General features: G+C 51.4%; 1 protein-coding gene across 1 annotated transcript; it reads right to left on the reverse strand.

Moving 5' to 3' along the window:
- Positions 1-3,865: 3,865 nt before the first annotated feature.
- On the reverse strand, positions 3,866-12,960 carry Apcdd1l (APC down-regulated 1 like). The gene is given in 9 exon segments (XM_051144855.1): positions 3,866-4,030; positions 4,032-4,215; positions 4,217-4,239; positions 4,277-4,469; positions 4,471-4,607; positions 9,543-9,765; positions 9,767-9,924; positions 9,926-10,094; positions 12,674-12,960. Coding segments are annotated over 9 exon segments (1,539 nt in total).
- Between the last annotated feature and the right edge of the window lie 5,917 nt (positions 12,961-18,877).

Below are 18,877 nucleotides of genomic sequence, written 5' to 3' on the forward strand. Positions count from 1 at the left end.
TGCAAGGAGACCGCCCTCAAAGACTATGTGTATAGTGGCTGCTTTTTAGGGCGTCAGCTCCGGCTGGATAGATTCACCACCTTTGAGAAGCTGTGGGGCAGGGCTTCAGGCCCAGGGGCAGGGCTTCAAGGCCAGGGCAGGGGGCTTGGCTTAAGGCTCCTTCATGGGGCTCAGGGCCTCTCAGTTCCTTGGCTTTTGTAGAATGAGAAGTTTGGGGTGTCTGGGACAGTGACAGGCTCCATAACCTCCCGATCAGAGGCAGGAGTTACTCTCGATGCCCTAGAAACAACTATCCAAGAAAGCAAAGTGTCTTTCAGTTCCCACATCTGGGTCTGGCTCTGACCGTTGAGTGCTTGAAGCCAGCGTAGGGGCACCTTCTGACGCTAATGGCTGCATCCGGAGGCCCCAGAATGGGCACAGCATTTACCCTCTCAGCCAGTGTTTGGTAAGCTCCTGTAGGGCCAGGTGACATTGTACATGGAGGCCCAGCAGGGGCCCTGACAGGAGGACTGCTGTTCTGAAGCTGGTTGTAAAGAGAATGTGAAAAAAAAAAAAACCAGGAAGTTGCTGATAAATGTGTGATGAAGATATGGGGGGCAGATGCTCAGTTGGGCAGGGCCTGGAGGAGGCAGGAGGAGTGGGCTGAACACTGACTGTGGGGAAAGCAGGAATGACCACGGAGTGGCTGGCAGGGAGGAGAGGGCTGCCTGGACAGTGGGAGAGTTTTCCAGTGTGGACAGATGTTATCTGTCCTTTGTGGAAGAGGGTCTTCCATATCTTCAGGTGACTGGGTCTGAGCAGATGGGAGGTGGGTGGCTGCTGCCCAAAGCTCACTTCTGTAAGTGGGAACACTGCCCGCCCCATCCCCAGCCCTCATCAGTGACACTCATGGCTGTGCATCGGCCCCTGCTAGGGCCCTAATGCAATTCCACCTGCGTCAGAGACTCCAGCCAGCGGCTGAGTCACCCTGGCTCCCAGGAGAGGACACACCGAGCGCCCGCCCGCGTCACCAGCACACGCTGCTACTCAGCGCAGTGGTACCGCTGGGAGATTAGACACCCTCGCTTAGGGAAAAGCAAAGAAGCAACCTCTTCTGCTAGGCAGAGTCTGGTAGCTAATGGGCCTCCGAGAGCTGTGTACAATCTAAACTTTTTATTAAAAAGAGAAAAGCTCGTTTGCTCTCCTGGGACTTGCACTGTGAAATTATCAACCGCACAGGCTTTGCCCCCCTTTTCAACGTGACTGCACACACAGTGAAGAACATTAGTTTTGTTTTGTTTTGTTCACAGCCAACACTAGGCTCTTCTCTTCTGCCAAGGGGAGCACTCTGGGTCTCTGCTAGGGCGGCAGGGCCTGGGGGTTCTGAGGCATTGACCTCAGCCCACCCCTCCTGTCCTCACTGAAAGCTAGCTTTCTTCCATCAGCTGCCTCCAAAGGGACATAGTTCAGCCAGCTAACACAGCCCAGAAGCACTCTCTGACTCACCTAACCAGGTGGCTCACGACCTGCTGAGAAACTCCAAATGACCCCCCATACACATTTCCACCCCCCCCCCCCAGAAAACCCTGATCTCTAGCCTCAGGATCCAGCTGAGCCAGGCCTTTGCTTACTGGGTGACCTCATGCCAGCCCCCTCTCTGTATGGAAGCTATAGAGAAATTGGTTCAGTCTTCCCCAGCAGGAGAGGTGCAAGTGGCCTATGGATCTCACCAGTTTCCATACCCTCAAGAGTCATCCGTCTGCTGAGGCCCCCTTTCCACCAGGTACCCGGCACTTCTGACCCCATGGGAAGATGCTGAGGGGAGCCCTGTCTTTTCCTTGAGAGCTTATATTCCCTAGAGGGGCCAGATGATAAACATGAGGGGGGGGGAAGCCTTTCAAACACAGATCAATATGCAACACTGGTGGATGGAAGAGCAAAAGTAAAATGATCTTTGGGGGTGGGGGGGTAGGTACTAATGGTTGGCCTTCTTGAGGCGATGATGTTCAGACTGAGACTGTTGCCTCGAGGAGGACATGTGCCAAAAGATCCCCAGCCAGCCCTCCTCAGTGTGACCAAGGCAGAAAGGCAGATGCATCCGTGGTGTGGGGAGCTCTGGCTGAACTCTACTGACAACAGAGCTGGGTGATCTGAGCACAGTGGGATGGAACGAGGGAACAGGGCACGGGGGGGGAGGACGCAACACACAGGCTGGGGCTACCTCTCCCCGCTGTGTTCTCCTCACGTGTGTCTGCTCTTTGGAACTGTAATCCCGTTGGTTGACTTTAATAACCAGTGAGAACATTTTTTTCAGGCTGTTTAACTTTATTAAAAGATTTGAATTTGATGATGAACGTGGCATGGCTGCTTCAAGCCTCAGATACAGGCTTGCTCAGCCATGGCTGTGTTCTCGACACCTACTGTCATCTCCACAGTGCTAACCTCCCTCCCCACTGCCATGTAGTCCAAGCCTGTAGATAATCTAATTATTTCTTGTACTTTGGTAAATATGCCAGGAACACTCGTAGCTGTCTGAGACCCACAGAGAATATTAACTTGGTGCCTTTTTTTTTTTTTTTTTGAGAAGAATGGATAATAAGTTAGAGCAATCTCCTTGGACTGATTGAACCCCACACAGTCTCAGGGAGGCCAAGGGCTTCCTCCACATGCATCATTAGCCTCATACAGGATTGTTCAAGATCTGTGAGGAGAGAGGAGGTGGAAGGAGTTGGGAACAAGTGGCTCCCAGTCCTGAAAGCCCTTGAGCCACCAGGACAACAGTTAATCTCGCAGTGTGCAGATGAGGCCCTAGGCCTATGAGCAGGGTCCCTACCGTGATGACAGCTCCCCTGAGCGGATGAGAACATATCAGCTTCGCAGTGTGGGGACTTGGGAAGGCCAGGCTTGCTGGGCCCTGCCTCCAGATGTTGCTGTGCAGCCTGGTGGCCCTGTCCTCCCCCTGGGGCAGTCCCAAAGATGCTTGCCGTGTTCCTCCTCCCCAGCTGTTGACAGCAGCGGATTCTAGGAGAAGATGCAGGGCTAATTGCAGAGCACCTCTTGCTACAGCTGTCATTAGTATTAATTAGTTTCCAAAGGCAGCAGTGTGCTCGCCTCTGTGGACTGTGCCCCTCTTGGCTAGCCCTAAGCTTGCGGGCTCTACGTGTGGGCGCGGGAGACTTAGAGGCCGTGGCCTGCGGGGAGAGGCCAAGGTCTCAGCTCAGACCTAGCGCTTTTCGTGCTCTGTGGCCCTTGAGGACCGGATAAATCCATGTGCTGTGTTGCCAGCTTGAGGTCTGACTTACAGAAGCATAGGCAGATGCCCAAAGACGCCAATAGGCAGAAGTCAAGGAAGCCGACTGGCCCCTGAGAGATAAGCCCTCTGCCAGAGAGCTGAGAAGTACTGAAAGCCCCAAGTGGCATCTTTAATTCATGCCCTGGCTGAGTTTGTATTGCTAAATTCAAATTAATGATCTCTACACCACAGCCCAGAACCAGGCTAAGTGGCCCGAAGCATCCTTGGGCACCATCATAGGCTGTTCTCTCTGTCCCAGAATCCCAGGCAAGGAAGAGCAGGCAGACTAACACCAGGCACAACGACAGGATTAAAACGAACAGTAGGGTTTTAGAAACACAACAGACTTGGCAGCCACATCCAGGCCTGCGGTCTATGCCCCTGGCTTTGCAGTGCTGTTGAACCCTTTAGGGTACAGGATGAACCAAAGGTGGCTGGGCCATTTGTTCATCTGAGAAATAGCAGCAGGAAAGGGCTCTGTCCCTGCCCCCCCCCCCCATAGTGCTCTGACAGCACAGAGCCAAGTGGGCATCTGCAGAGCCACACAGTTGTCCAAGGGGCCACCTGGAAGTCAAAGGCTGATGTCATAGCCATTTAAAGAGGGCCAGTCCTTGTACCAGGAGTAGCATTGGGAGAAGGATGACAGAAAGATATGGTGCCCACCCAATGGAGAGTTTCTGCATTGGAGGCCTGTGCTGAGAGGCCCTGTGCCTGGAAGGCGGTAGGGCGTTTCTCAGGTGTGTTGAGACTGGACCCATCCATCTGTGGGCCTCTGTCCAGTGAAAAGCAGGCTCTACTTGTGGACGTCTTGTTCTGTTTTGAACAGCTCACATTCTACATGTGGGAGCCAGATGCCCAAGGTTAGGCACCCATTGGTAGCTGTAACATCCCTCTCCGTGCCTACCGACCAGGTCTCTGGGCCTCCATAGCTGCTTGGCTTGGAGGAGTATGGCTGTAGTGACCTGGTCCTTGGTGTGTGTGTGTGTGTGTGTGTGTGTGTGTCACATGGGCTCTTGTAACCTCAAACATCAGCTCAGTGCTACCATGGACCCTGAGGGACGGGGCACCTCTGGAGTAGTGGCAGGCCGCAAACACAGTGAAGGTGGGCTGGCGGCAGGCAGGGTCGGAGAAGTGATAGTAATGCCCTTCCCAGGAACTTTTGTGGTCATCAAAGATAAAGAGCCGCACGAGGAACAGCAGGCCTCGCCCCACAGCCCATGCTGACACAGTGGCCATCCAGGCGCAGTGGCAGGGCTGGCTAGGAAGGCAGCATGGGAGGGTGGTGCTCCTCAGAGCAGGTGATGAGTCCACAGGCCAGGCAGAAACAAGTGTGGTGCTGCAGGGAAGTTGAAACAGAGCGGTCAGGCAGCAAGAAGATGCCCACATCGACTGGAATGCTCTTCCAGTGCCTGGTTTCTCAGCTCTCTTTGTCCTCCCAGCCTCCAACAGGTTGGCCTCCTTGATGTCTTTGGGCTTAGAAGGCAAAGGCACCCTCCTTCCTGGGCCTCAGGCCAGCAAAGGCCTGACATTTATAAAGCAGCCTCAAGACCTGTCCTGTCACCTCCTCATAGACACCCTCGCCGCCGCCCCCCCCCCCCCACTTCCTTCTGCAGTAGGCAGGGAGTTGCAAAAGGTCTCTAGGTCGGGGCTCTGACCCCCCTTAACCCCTAGGCTCCCTGTAAACACACACTGGTTGAATGGATGAGAAACTAGTTGAAGTCTAGGTGGCTTAGGTCCCTGGATTTAGATGTCCTGCCCAGTTAGCCTTCCTGACTCGCCACCGTTGCCTCTTCACATTTTCAGCTTCCTGGAATGCCGGGGGTGGGGGTGGGGTGGGGGGCGGGGCATCTATGCTGAGCCCCTCCTGAAACTGTCTGACAGAGGAGAGTGAAACTCAGAGCCCAGGTGGCCTGCCACAGTTGTTCATGGTCCTGCAGGACCTGATGCAAAGCCTTGCTGCAGTTTGTATACCCTCTGCAAGGGGGGATGGCCAAGGCTGCCATGTTAGCTTTGTTTTGTATGTGGGTGTGGGCGGAGGTTCCTGTGTGTGCAGGCACATGTGGAGGCTTGAGGTTGACAGAGGGTCTTCTGCTAACTATTCTTCACTTTATTCTGAGGTACAGTCTTTTCAGTTGATCCCAAAGTTATCAATAGGACTCATCTCCCTGGCCCACTGGCCCCAGGCTTCCTTGCCTCTACTTTCTGGCTGCTGAAATTGCAGGTCGGATGCCCAGTGTTGAGTTGAGATCTGGAGATCCAGATTCCAGTCTGCATGAAGCAATGAGCCCCTTCCTGCTGCCCCTACCCACCCCCCCCCCAACCCTCTCCTGCCCTGGCCTCTTTTGAGATAAAGTTCTATGTAGCCCAAGTGAACCTTGAACTGGCTTTGTAGCTCTGGCTGGCCTTATACTCACGGCTCTCCTTTTACTGCAACTGTGAGGAAACACCACCATGCCCAGCCTCCAGCCTTATTATAAAAGACAAACCCAGCCCCCAGATGCATCTGATTTCTTCTTGCTTTGGGTCTTGCCTGGCATCCCAGGCTCGGCTGAGGTGCCACCCATGAACAGGAAACAGACACTCAACCTAACCAGGTGGAAGTGGTGTGTCTACATTTTGCAGTGAAAAAGTTTAGTAGAGCCGAAAAGAAACCAGAGACTCCCATCTCCCGCACCCCTTCCTCCCCCGACTTCTGCTTCCCTGCTTCTCCTTTCTTCCTTAAAGGGAGATGCTGCCCACAAGTCAATGTAAAGCCTTCTCTGCAAACGTGATGACCTTGGAATAGCCACTGCTCAGCGCGACCTGAGAGCCAGTAGACAACCCTGTTCCCGTTGTTCCTGGGGCACCAGGACTGAGGCCCAAGCGGGAAAGGCAAGGGGGAGGGCATATTTTTCTTTTGTTTGGATTGCCACATTTTCAAAGCTTTTACTATTAATATTTATTCCTGTGAGGAAGCTGAACTTCTATTACTACAACACATGACCCTATATCATGTTTTATTTCTGGATATTATTCTTACATCATTATTTTGAGAGAGAAAGTGAGAGAGAGAGAGAGAGAGAGAGAGAGAGAGAGAGAGAGAGAGAGAGAGAGAGAGACAGAGAGAGAGAGACAGAGAGAGAGACAGAGAGAAAGAGACAGAGAGAGACAGAGACAGAGACAGAGAGACAGAGAGAGACACTCACTATATAGCAGAGGCTGGGTTCGAACTCCAGGCAAGCCTTTCTGCCTCAGTTTCCAAAGGGCACAGATATCAGGGGAGTACCATCATGTCTAGCTGCTATTTGGGGGACTCAGGCCTGGAGGAGGCGAAGTCACTTTGAAACCCCGGTAAATGGCGACAGACTTGTTTGTGATGGAGGAAGCAGTGGCAGTTAGCCGGAGTGTCGGTAATTGGGAGGCCAGCTGATAAGAGTTCCCTCTAATTTACGCCTTTTAACCCACATTCTGAACTATGTTCGCACTAATGTGTATTGACAGGACCAAATGCACAGCATTGAAATAGTCCTAGAGTGGCTCTTTCCTGCCACACACACACAGAGAGAGGCACACTCATGGCCTTACATGTATAGAGGGACATTGCAGGAGCTGACTGGTCATTTGGGGCAAGTGGTTTGGGACATAGCAGGTGGGTGAGGGGACAGAAAAGGCAATTTCTGCTCAGGGCCAGTTAAAGAAGATGACACAAGTCCCTGTACCCATCAGACCCATCCAGGGTGTCCTCAATAGAGGACAGAGAGCAATGAGTTTACAAACAGAGCACTCAGCCTCACACCCACCAACCTCATACTGTTGGGAGCCCACTCCACTACCTACTTCTCCTATAGCATGTACTAATTACTAATCAACCCTAGAGGTGATGCCCGTCTGGACGACTGTGGTGGGACACAGACTGATTGATTAGCATTCTATATCCAGGTGATAAATTTTGGCATCAAATTGGTTTTAAATTAACTTCTAAAACTGTTGGTATTTACCATCTGGTTTGGGTTGTGGGCAAGGCTTGGGCCCCCACCCGAACCCCCAGCCTGATAGCAGAAGGTAACGAGTAAGCCGCCATTTGGACATTTGACTGACTGCAGCATTTCCTTCCGTCCAACCATCTTCCTCCCCTTCCCAAGGAGGGGGCTTGCCATGCAGCCCTTTAATTTAATGTCTCTGCATCTGGCGCTGGGCTGCAATGACATGTTTCTGTGTGTCTTGTTTCTCAATCACTTTTGCAGCCCACGCAAGCCACCAGGGCTGGCCAGGTAGCAGGGAGGGAACCAATAGTGGCCCCTGAGACCTTCCCAGGCGACCTGAGTGCTGTCAGCCGTCATAGTGCCCTTTGGAACAAGGAAGATTAAGGGCCTAAGCAGCATAAACAGGCAATAAAAGGAATTCATTTTGAAGTCATTTAAAAAGAGCCTCAAGGCTACCTTTCTGCTCAGGAGAACCTTGGTGTCTTCCTTCTCTGCCTCCTAGATCCTGGGTTTTGGGAGCAGTTGGTAGATGTGCTTGATCTGTCTGTCATCACTAGTGCCCCCCCACCCCAGGACTCTGACAAGCAGGTGCTATAGGAGATCAGAAGTTGCCCCAGTTGGCTTTGTTTGTACAGTAGTATGTAGTAGGCACTCACTATACGCTGCACGATGGGCAAATGGCCCCAAGGTTCAAGCAGCACTTGATAAAGATGGCTGAACTTATTCCTCTCGCTCTCTCTCCATTTGCTTTTTTTGTACTTTGTTGGTTTTTAAGACTGGCCTCAAACTCACAGCGAGCTCTCTGCCTTTGCCCCCAATGTGCTAGGATTACAGATGTGATCCGCCATGCTTAATTTGATTATCAGGAAATAAATATGGGGTACACTGGTCAGGAGTTACTAACCCAGAGTCCTAACATACTTTCATCTCCATTCACAATAAGCAGCAAGTCCCAGCATCATCAAATGTCCCCATGTGTCACCCCCATCCTTCTGTCAGTGCCCTGAACATGGTTTGCACTTACCACTTCTTGGACTTGATGGTAAAGAAAGAATTCCTGTTCTTAGCCATCCTGTGTCACAGCTTCGCATCTTAATGCTATTTTAGTAAGACTGGCTTCCATTTAAAGACAATGCCTTTTGTATTTTCAAAAAGACTTTTCTCAACGTTTTTCTGAGGAAGGGTGCTCAGGCATTACCAGCCTCTGTTGGGACAGCATGCTGGCTTTCTTATAGTTGAGGTTGTGTGGCTTCCGTGAGTGTCACTTTGGAGTCTTGTGGAGGGGCAGATCACTGTAGTGAGAGCCTCCTTACCCTGGGGATCAGCTCATAGATGACCAGGGCATGTGTTAGAAATGAAGACCACATTTAAAGAAGAAGAAGAAGAAGAAGAAGAAGAAGAAGAAGAAGAAGAAGAAGGAGGAGGAGGAGGAGGAGGAGGAGGAGGAGGAGGAGGAGGAGGAGGAGAAGGAGCAGCTTGGCAGTGGTGGCACACGCCTTTAATCCCAGCCGTTGGGAGGCAGAGGCAGGTGGATCTCTGAGTTTGAGGCCAGCCTGGTTTACAGAGTCAGTTCCAGGACAGCCAGGGCTACACAGGGAAACTCTGTCACAAACAACAAACAAACAAACAAAAAGAAATGAGGTTCATAGGCTTCACTCTGGACCCACATGTTCAGAGAGGCCCATGCCCTAATCCAGAATCCTTTTTTTTTTTTTTTTTTGAGACAGTGTTTGTCTGTGTAACTCTAGCTGTCCTGAAACTCACTCTGTAGACCAGAGTGGTCTCAAACTCGTAGAGTGTTTTCAGTGCATGTGCCAACACTATTCTGCCTTTAGCTAGATGCCAGACCCCATGTTGGGTGGTGCCACAGACCTCCCCCGATGAAGTGCCTAGTGCCTGAGTGAGGAGGTGACAGGCAGGCTCTCTATAACAGCAGCATATGTGTAGCATGGGATTAGAGAGACCAGGGAAATAGAACCAAACAGGTAGAAACCTGCCTGAGCCACCGTGTGCTGCTGGGGCACATATAGGGTCCTGCAAGAAGCATGAAGACCAAACCCAGGAGATGCATGCCGAGAATGACCAGCTGGGGAGAGTGAACGATGCTTCTCTATGAAATACCACCTAGCCTGGCAAAAGCTGGGAGAAGAAGCTCAAGCAGAGCCAATTGAACGTGCTGATGCCCTCAGGTTAGCTGACCAGAGGTGAGGGCAGTGGGAAGAGTGGGGCAGAGTCCCCTCAGCAGGACCACATCCTATAGGACCTGCCGGGCTGGGGCCCAGGACATCACCAGGGGGCTCCGTGCTCACCAGAGCACTTTGCAGGGGCCACTGGTATCCAGTGGGATGGTAGTGCTGCCTCTCTGCCCAGTTGGTGTGGACATCACCAAGGAACAACTCCTCGACTAAATGCGGTGCCAGCCCAGGCTGCTGTTGCATGTGACACTGCAAACACAGCAGACTGAGCCCATGCATGTTGAAGCCCAGTGCCACCATGCAGTCACCAGGCACCTGGGAGCTCAGTAACTCATAGTGTCCCTGGCAGCCAGGCCTGGGCTGGAGGCAGCCGTCCCGTACAGTCCTGGCCAGCCTGCATCTGGTTGAGGCACCTGACAATGTCAAACAGGGCGTGGTGGCTGTGGAAGACTATACCCACCTTGTGCAGACGGTAGTGAGCCTTGGTGGCCCCCCTGGGTGACCCAGGAGGCCTGGCACAGATGGACTTTGCCCTTGATGAGCAGAGAGTGAGCAGGCTCCTGGCAGGAGGGGTCCCTGTAGTGGAACTGGTAAGTGCGGAAGAAGCGGTTGGAACAGAAGGCGTAGGAGCAGGTGAGGAATCCTGGCCCTGGGCGAACCTTGCAGCTGCTGAGGAGAAGATAGGCGTGGGGCAGAGAAATAAAAGCCTACCTGGTGCTCCCCCTCCCTGGACTGGGCTCCCATGTCCGCAGCCTGTTTCACTCAGTTTCCTCGTCTGGGGGACTTCTCAATCTTGTGATCTCCAGTTCCCCTTCTCAACCCTCATGGCCCTAACTGGGGCTGTTGCCGCCATCTTCTTCCCATGGTTCTTAGCTTCCAAGAGCCCTGGCATCTTCCACCGAGTTCCAGGGCTTTCTCTTCTGTCCTTCACATCCTCCCGAGTGAAGAGGATAGAAGGAGCACATAGGGGGCATCTCTCAAGTGTCTCCTCTTTGGTGAACTGCCTCCTCTCCCTAGCTTCACTCACACAAGAGCAAGCTGTTTCCACGAAGGGGTTGGACAACGCACACTTTTGGGGTTGAAGGGTGATGGGGGTTCTGTTGTATCCACTCACCATTGCTATAGGTAAAACTGGCTGCAAACAAGACCAGGGAGATAGCAATCAGGACACCCCCCCCCCTCCCAACTTAACCCTCCCCGCCCCCTGCTGCCAAGTTTGCTCTCCACTATCCACACGATAAGAACCAACTGTGGTGTGTGCCTGCACCTAGCCCTGGGGCGGCAGGGACAGGAACATCTCTACAGATTGATGCAGATTCCCTGGTCCCTGTGAGAGACTCTACCTCAAAAAATCTAAGATGGAAAACAATTGAGAAAGACAACCACATCTACCATCTGTACACACATACACACCACACATACACATGTGCACACACACACACCACACACACATACACACACATGCACATACACACCACACACATACAAACACACACATGCATGCACATACACATACACACCACACACACACACACACACACACACACACACACACACAATGAGAGGGAGACAGAGAGAGGTCAGCTGCTGACCTGGTCTCCAGGCTCTAGTGTGTTAGCAGTATAAACATGCCTGGGGTGGACAGAAGGGGAAGGAATGAAGTGACTCCTGGTTTCACAGTCACGGCCAATGATGGAACATCCCCATCAAGGGCTCACTGCGGTGGGTGGCGGGGGACGTACGCCCTGTCATTCCCCGGTGCCCACCTGGATCGCCATCTTAATATGTATTTCATACTTAGGCTGTTATCATCCAAGCAGAAAACGGTTCCCATTTTTCCTTCAGGCTTTCTGCTAAGATGAAGGAGAGGGCCTCAGCCGAGAGCTAATGAGTCTAAGCTCCCTCTTTCCTCCCAGAGTGAGCAGACGCTGCCGAGCCTGAGAAGGGCCGTGAATCGAGAGAGAACCCAATTATGTGGTTTTGTTTCACTGAGTCTCTTCACAGCTCCTTATTTACGGCGAGTGACTGTTTTGTGCGTCTGGAGCGATGTTAGGCGTTCTTTAAAAATAATTATATTACACTATAAATGTGTGCTGTTTACTGTATGCCAATTATACCCCAACAAGGCTGTAAAATGCGTGAATATGTTTAAGTAAATAAAAGTAAGTTGGTCTGAAGAAAAATAGTAAGTGGCTAATAGACCAGGCGATGGTTACAGTGAAAAAAGTCACACTGCACACTTGAGGGCCTCAGATGGGACCTACAGTACAAAATGACTTTCCTGTGGCGTGCAGAGCGATAGTGCACAGTCCCAGACTGTGGGGACCTTCTAGGAAGAAAGTTCTAGAAGTTTCTTAGAGCTGCTCTGGAGTGTTGTCGCTGGAGGCAGCTCTGCGTCCCCTCTCTGTGCACTCAGTGACCCTGCTAGGAGCTGCCTCGGTCCCAGTTGGGCGGAATGAGGAAGGGCGGCAGCTCTGGAGCCTGGGAAAAGTGCTAGAAGCAATTTTGAGAGCTTACACCCTGCCCCCTCGCGGCACCCAAAGCGCTAACAGATGTTTGGCAGGCAGATTTCTTCATGAGCTCAGGAGGCGCATGGAGGACAAGGAAAGTTCAGTCCTTGACTTCAGAATGGAATGGGCTGAGGAGGAGAAGCCACAACTCCCCCTCAACTCCCATCCTGGGAGGAAGGGTGGTCTGATGGTTACCACAGATGAGGGTTGCAGAGTTGCCCCTGCAATGAGATGAGTGTGCCTGTGAGCTTAGATGAACTGGGTGGGACCCTCAGACCTCCTCAGCCAGCTACTTTCTACCTTGGTTCTTTGTACCAGTTGTGCTCTCTGCCTGACCCCCTTCCTGTGACTCTCAGAGTCCGGGCTTGTCTCATTCTGAGTCCTCACTCTGATGTCATCATCTCCAGGAACCTTCTGGGATGCTGATTGCCATGCAGTGCAGTTCAGTGCCATGCTAAATCTGCATTACACACTTCCTGTTTGCTTATTTAGCAATACCCTACTGTGCACAATGTGCGCCACATTGCCAGAGGGAAGCCGGAGGGTCCGCGTGTGTATTGTTGAGCTTAACCTTGCTGGTTGGATGTGATGTGGTTCCTGACAGTTCCCTGCTCCAGGTGCCATCTCCAAAGCAGGGAGAAACCAACTTCACAGAGGTCAATGCTAAGGTTCACAGGGAGGCCTCTCTCATCCAGGCCAGTCACAGTGCATGCTGGGAGTGTAAGGGAGTCTTACCCAGTGGAGATCTAGGGCTCACTGAGGTGTCCGGGCAGGACCATAGCAATGGGCATACCGTTAGGCACTGGCTGCTGACACTGGGGCTCCCAGTGTAGTGGGCCCCTCCTAGAGTACCAGCTGTTTCTGTGATGCCAAGTGCAAAGGATAAAGAACCTGCTCAAAGATCCACAGGCTCCACGGATAGTGCCTGACCCATCTGCTCTCCCCATTCCAGCGGCTGCACAGCTCACCTCAGGCCCCAGAGCACCCAGATACTTGTTGACTGGGTCTCCTTCTCTGTACATGGGGCACAGACCAGAGTCCAGCATAGTCCACGCTCACTAAGTGCATAGTGGGTGCCTAGCACCTGAGCAGGCTGTCAGACACATAGACTAACATCCCAATTGGCCCTCTTCCCCAAGTCCTGGCCAGGAGACAGCACCACAGTAAGGGAGGTGTCTGAGGATAAACTAAGGAGCAGGGGTCGTTCTGGTGACCCCAGGACAGGCTGGCAAGGGCGTGGGATAGCGCCCCACAGCTCTTAGCTGCTGCTCAAAATTGAGTAGCAAAGCTTCAGCGGCTAAGGAGCTGTCATCCCCACTCAGAGGGTCAGCTGACACAGGCCAGATGGCAGGATGCTAGTGTGAGCAGCTTCCAAGTTCTTTACCACAGTGTCTGTCCTCCTAGTGGCCTCTGACCCCAGCTGCTGGCCGCTGCATGAGGCTTGCCAAGCCAGCCTTTCCCACTGAGCCTGGGGCTGAAGTGGGTCAGGAGGGGCTCAGAGAGCCTTGGCCAGCCAGGGCCTCCAGGGAAAGCTGTGGACGGAGCAGAGGGCCTCTCCCACGACATGTTCCCATTCCTTCCCTGATGCATGCTCACAGGTTCCCAGCTGGCCTTGAGGGAAGGCCAGGGGAGCCCCATTTTATCCCACAGAGCTCTATCTGTTATACAGATGGACCCCCAAACTCTGTACCCAGCGATCTCTCAGGAAAATGTAACGTTCCTGGGATCCAGGAGTCCCCAGGGACCCTGAGACCCAGAGAAGGCTGAGTGGTGTAGCTGATGACGATGGGCAGTGGTGTCGTCCATCGAGTAAAGAGCCAGGTGGTTTTATAGTATAGTCTTCAAATTTTTCAGCCACCCTAGGAGTTGAATGTGGCCTGGTGGCTCAGCTCCATGGGGTTTGTAGCACTGGCCAAGAAAAGCCAGGGCTAGAAGTCAGGATGTTCCATTCAAGTCTGTCAGGTTGACTGCTATTCATTCGTGCCACCAGAGAGAGAGAGCAATGAGAGCTGATTTGGAGACCTGGAGTTCAGGACACACATGTGAAGGGTGACTGAGCAAAGATCTGAGGGTGGCCCCTGGTTCCACCGGTAAGTAAGAGAAACAAAACCTAACAGCTAACCATGGCCTTGACATGGGCACACTGTCACTTGGGGAAGCAAGGCTGATGGAAGTCTTGCAAGACAGAAGATGGGGTTTTCAGAGATAACCTGGCACAATGTCACTATGACAAAGGTACACGGGCCAGGTCATTACAACGGATGCACACGGGCATCCGTACTGAGCCCACGAGTCCTGAACAGGGACAGAGTCGCCTGAGCTGTCAGCCCGACCACACTCGGGTGCTTCTGAGCCACCGTTGTGGTCGGAAGCTGCTGGAGCCTCTGGATTCAATTCTGCAGGCTAACTTGAACATCACAGTGTCAATGAAACCTGTCGCAAAGTGTTGACTCAGTGAACAGGTAGAAGCGAACAGGAATCAGGAGGGGTCAGCCTTATTTGGCTGGTTGGGAAATGAAGCTTGTATTTCTCCGTGAAATAACGCATGGGCTGAAAATTAGAACGCTGTCTCCCTGAATCTCTGGTTCTTGACTAGATGATCTCTCTGTTGGGAAGGAAGCCATCATTTCGTTTCATGCACACTCCTCCCTGAAGGCACCTAGAAGAGATGTTGTGCTCTGTCACTAAGCCTCACATGGCATTTCCCCCTAAGTGTGTTTTCGTTTGTTGTTTTTCTATGAGAAATTAGGATTTCATTATGTTAGGAGAATACAAGATATAGTCAGTCCTCTTTGTCTTCAGAACACACACACACACACACACACACACACACACACACACACACACACACACACACAGACACACACCTCAGCACAGTGGGGACCTTCTTGCAGAAAGCCCCAGAGGGCTGCAACACTGCTTTCCCATAGCCTCAATGTAAAGGTTGTTAAAAAAAAAAAAAAATCAACACAACCAACTCAACTTAATAGTTAGAAACAGTCTCACGCTGTTGCCCTCACAGCTCTGGGACAGACCTCGATTTTCTTTTCTTTCTTCACCCCGCTTTCTTTCTTTCCCCACAGGAAAGTCTTAACTAGATGAACCACTACCGGCAGATGGGGCCATGGCTGGGTCATACAACTCTTTGCAGGGACCTGAATGCAAGGACCAAATTGATTTTTATCAACCATGGATTTTTAATTAACAGTGGTGTCCACTTTACTGCCGTTCAGTATTTACTGTTTACCCACTAATTAAAAATTATGCTGCTTTTGCACTCATAAGAGCAGGGACATTTGAAATTAGATAGCATCGTTCAAATTACCTGCAGAATTAAATTTAGAGTACCCAACTGCTAGGACCAGGCTCCCAGAGCTGAAAATATGATCTGCCATGGCCCAATGTGTTAGCGAGAGTTAGAACACCAGGGACAGGCCACTTGCACAAACACCATATGGGGCATGTTTGTGGCCTTGGGGAGTGTGGATACTTGCCGTGGGGCCCTAGAGAGGCACCGAGGTTCCCACATCTACAGAGCTCATTTCTTGGGAATTCTCTAGTTTGGAGGCTGGATCTCTGTGTCATGCTGTGGAGTGGGGGACATAGCATCTTCTGCTTGGCCGTTGCTGGGGACTGCCAATTGCAGCCTTCATGCCATCTGGAGTTCAGAGCCATCCATGTCCCCATCCTACAGCTGAGGAAACAGAGACTCAGCATGAAAAAGGGATTCAGCTGCTGTTATTGCCAGCCTGCTGTCTCCTAAAGAACCTTGTTTGTTTGTGGTATCAAGGACTGAGCCGCTGTACCAGTTTACACATGCCAGGAGCCCAGGCTGACCTGGAACTCACAATCTTCCTTTTTCAGCCTCCTAAGTGTTGAGTAGGTAGATGTTTATTAGCAAGCCATGTCTTTAATGTCTGTGTGTGCACATGTGTGGACATACATGTGGAGGGCAGAGAGCACCTTGAGTGTAATTCCTTAGGTATTGTCCATCTCTTTTCTTTTATTTTTGAGGTAAGTCTCTTTGTAGCTTGGAACTTACTAAGTATCCAGGCACTCTTTTTTTTTTTTTTTTAAACATCGATTCTAAGGAATTAAACTCACTTAGAAAGCCTTAAAAATGCAGTAAAGCATATCTAATACAGTAATCAGGGCTGTACAGTGGTGCATACACTTCTCATCATAAGTTCAAGGCCAGCCTGGACTACTTAGACTCTGTTTGAACGAACAAACAAAAACCCAACCATTGCACTCAAAGTTTATCCCTTTAGGCATTTCAAAGTCCACAATTTAGTGGAGTTTAGAAGAATCACAATACCAGGCAGCTATAATCTGAATATCCAGTAACCATTTAAGGAAGCTTTCACTCAACATCTGTCACACCCTTTTCTCAGAGCCTTCAACCTCCGATCTCAGTGTTACTCATCCATACAGTTCCCACAAGTTCCCATGATCCGTACAGTTTCCATGATCCATGACCCATACAGTTCCCATGAATGATCCATATAGTTCCCATGAATGATCCATATAGTTCCCATGATCCATACAGTTCCCATGGATGGAATCTGCTGTGCTGGCTTGCTTCTCACCAAAGTCATTCCTAGGACCACAAGGTTATCAGTGCTCTGCAGATATGCACGGAGGCCTGGAGAGCCTGCATACCCAGGCGGAGACTGGACTCCTTTCCAGACGGCAGGCCTAGGCGGGTGGGATGACAAATGATGACAACAGGCCTGTAAGTGTGTGCGCGTGTGCATGCATGTGCATGGGCATATGCATGTGTGTATGCACGTGTGTGAGTGTTCGTGTGTGTGTGTGTGTGTGTGTGTGTGTGTGTGTGTGTGTGTGTGTGTCAGTGGGTGTAGGAAGGTGGGGACCCTCTCTGTTCCGTCTGCCTAATCCTCTGAAAAGCAAAAGAGTAGAAGATGAAGAAAGGCCTCAGCGGATTAAGTGCACTCACAAATCTGAATTTGGATATGCAGCACCTATGTGAAAAGCCACATGTGGTGGGGTGTTTCCGTAAACCCAGTGCTTCGGGGGAAGGGTGGCGGAGACAGGAAGTTGGCTTGAGTTCGCTGGCCAGCCAGTCTAGTAAAACTTCAGTGAGCTCCAAGTTCGTGAGAGACAGTGTCTCAAGGGAACATGGCAGAGAGTCGTTGAGGAAGAGAGTGGCCTCTGCATGAGGACGGATGCGTGCATTTGTATATTGACATTTGTGGACATGCACACACACACCTGTTGCAGTCTCTAGATTCAGAAGGCCGTCCATGAGGGTTAGAATTCCTTCTCAAAGAAGCTGATAGCAGTAACACTGAGCCACCATGATCCTGGGTGTCTTCAAGGAAAAGCAAGTGACAGTCTCTAGGATTCCGGGCCTCCCCAGTGCCCTCTGTCCAGCCCAGCCTTCCTCCTAGCCCACAAGGCTTGTGGACTCTCCCTTTCTTCTCACCCAGCAAATCCCATAAGGCTGCTCTCAGGGTATTCCCAAAGACGAAGGGCTGCCCTGCGCTCTCTGCTCTAGTGCTGGCCCACAGGCCCACAGGCTGGCACTTGGCTCCCCAAATGTAGTGGAAGAGCCATCCCTGGCACAGCCCCTGAGCTCTCTGACCCACTCCCTACCCCTGTTCAGCCGTTCCACACCTGCAGTTGTTTATCTACTATTTACTTTTGTATTTGAATTGTTCATTTTTGGAACTATTTTAGGAAACGTTGCATGGGCAGTAGGGTTCTGGTCTGCCTCTGCCTAGCTGCTCAGAAGGGCCCCATCCATTGACACCCAACGATAATCAAAGCCAGGAAGCAGAAGGTAGTCAACAGCCTGTCCAACGTTCACTCGTCATCTTGTTTACGGGCGGGTTAGGGTCCAGGCATTTGTCTCTTCCACATGTCCTTGGTTTTTATCTTTCCCAAGCTTGACAGTTTTGGAGAATACTGGCCAGGGAGTTCATAGAGTCCCTTTGTCTGAGACTAGTGTCTCCTCATGATTGAGTCTGACCTGTGCCTTCTGGGGAGCACTGGAGAAGCAATGAGTGACTTCGGTTTACTGAGGCCCCTGAGTCAGTCAGTCTGCAGGTCGGACTTCATTACTATGTCCGCCGGGTCTCCCCACTGTTGGGCTGTGACTAAGGTGAGGACAGTTGTCTTGGTGGTTACTCATGGCCTCCTGGGTACCTGGGAGCATCCTTGCCTTTGTTACCAATCGACCCTAGGTGACTCTTGCCCGATGGGCTTGTGCCTTCTCCTCCAAGACCCAGCGCGGCTGCTGTGTCCACTCATACCTGCTCCTGGATAGGACTTTAGACTTCAGGCTGTAGGGCATTCTTTTCAGTATTTTGTTCACCAAATCCCCACCGAGTTGGACTCTGGGTGTGGCTGTAGTTCATCTACAGGCTTTTTTTCTCACACGATCTTGCCAGTTTTGTTTGTTTGTTTGTTTTGTTTTTTAAAAAAAACTTTCCTCAGGTGGTAAAAATCTTCTGGAATCATTTTGCTTTTTCTGAGAGTCAGCCCCTATGTTCTTTTAATGGAAAATGGTGTGTAGATGCCAGGAGCTGGATGCTCACTGCTGGTGAGAGCCACTATGGTGGTCCTCAGGGTTTTCCCCTCCTCCCTCCCTTTCCCCTCCCTCTCTTTGCTTCCTTCTTTTTTTCATTTCTTCTATTGATCCCCGCCCCTCCTTTCTTTTTTCCCCTCATTCTTTCTCTTCTTCCTTTACACCCTCCCCCCCCCCCCCCCCCCTTCCTCCACAGCACTGCCTTACTAGTTAGTCTTCTGACCTGTCATGGCCAGATTCTCCTTTCTTCCTTTTAATGCCCCTCCCAGCACAATGCCTGGTTGATGGCCTAGAAACAATCCTGGAAGGTTCTTAGACAAACACTCACCAGTTCTTCTTTCCTGACTCCTCTTAGATGCAGGAGGGACCTCCCCTCACCATGAGCA

Source organism: Acomys russatus, chromosome 4, assembly GCF_903995435.1.
Source record: "Acomys russatus chromosome 4, mAcoRus1.1, whole genome shotgun sequence".
NCBI lineage: Eukaryota > Metazoa > Chordata > Mammalia > Rodentia > Muridae > Acomys > Acomys russatus.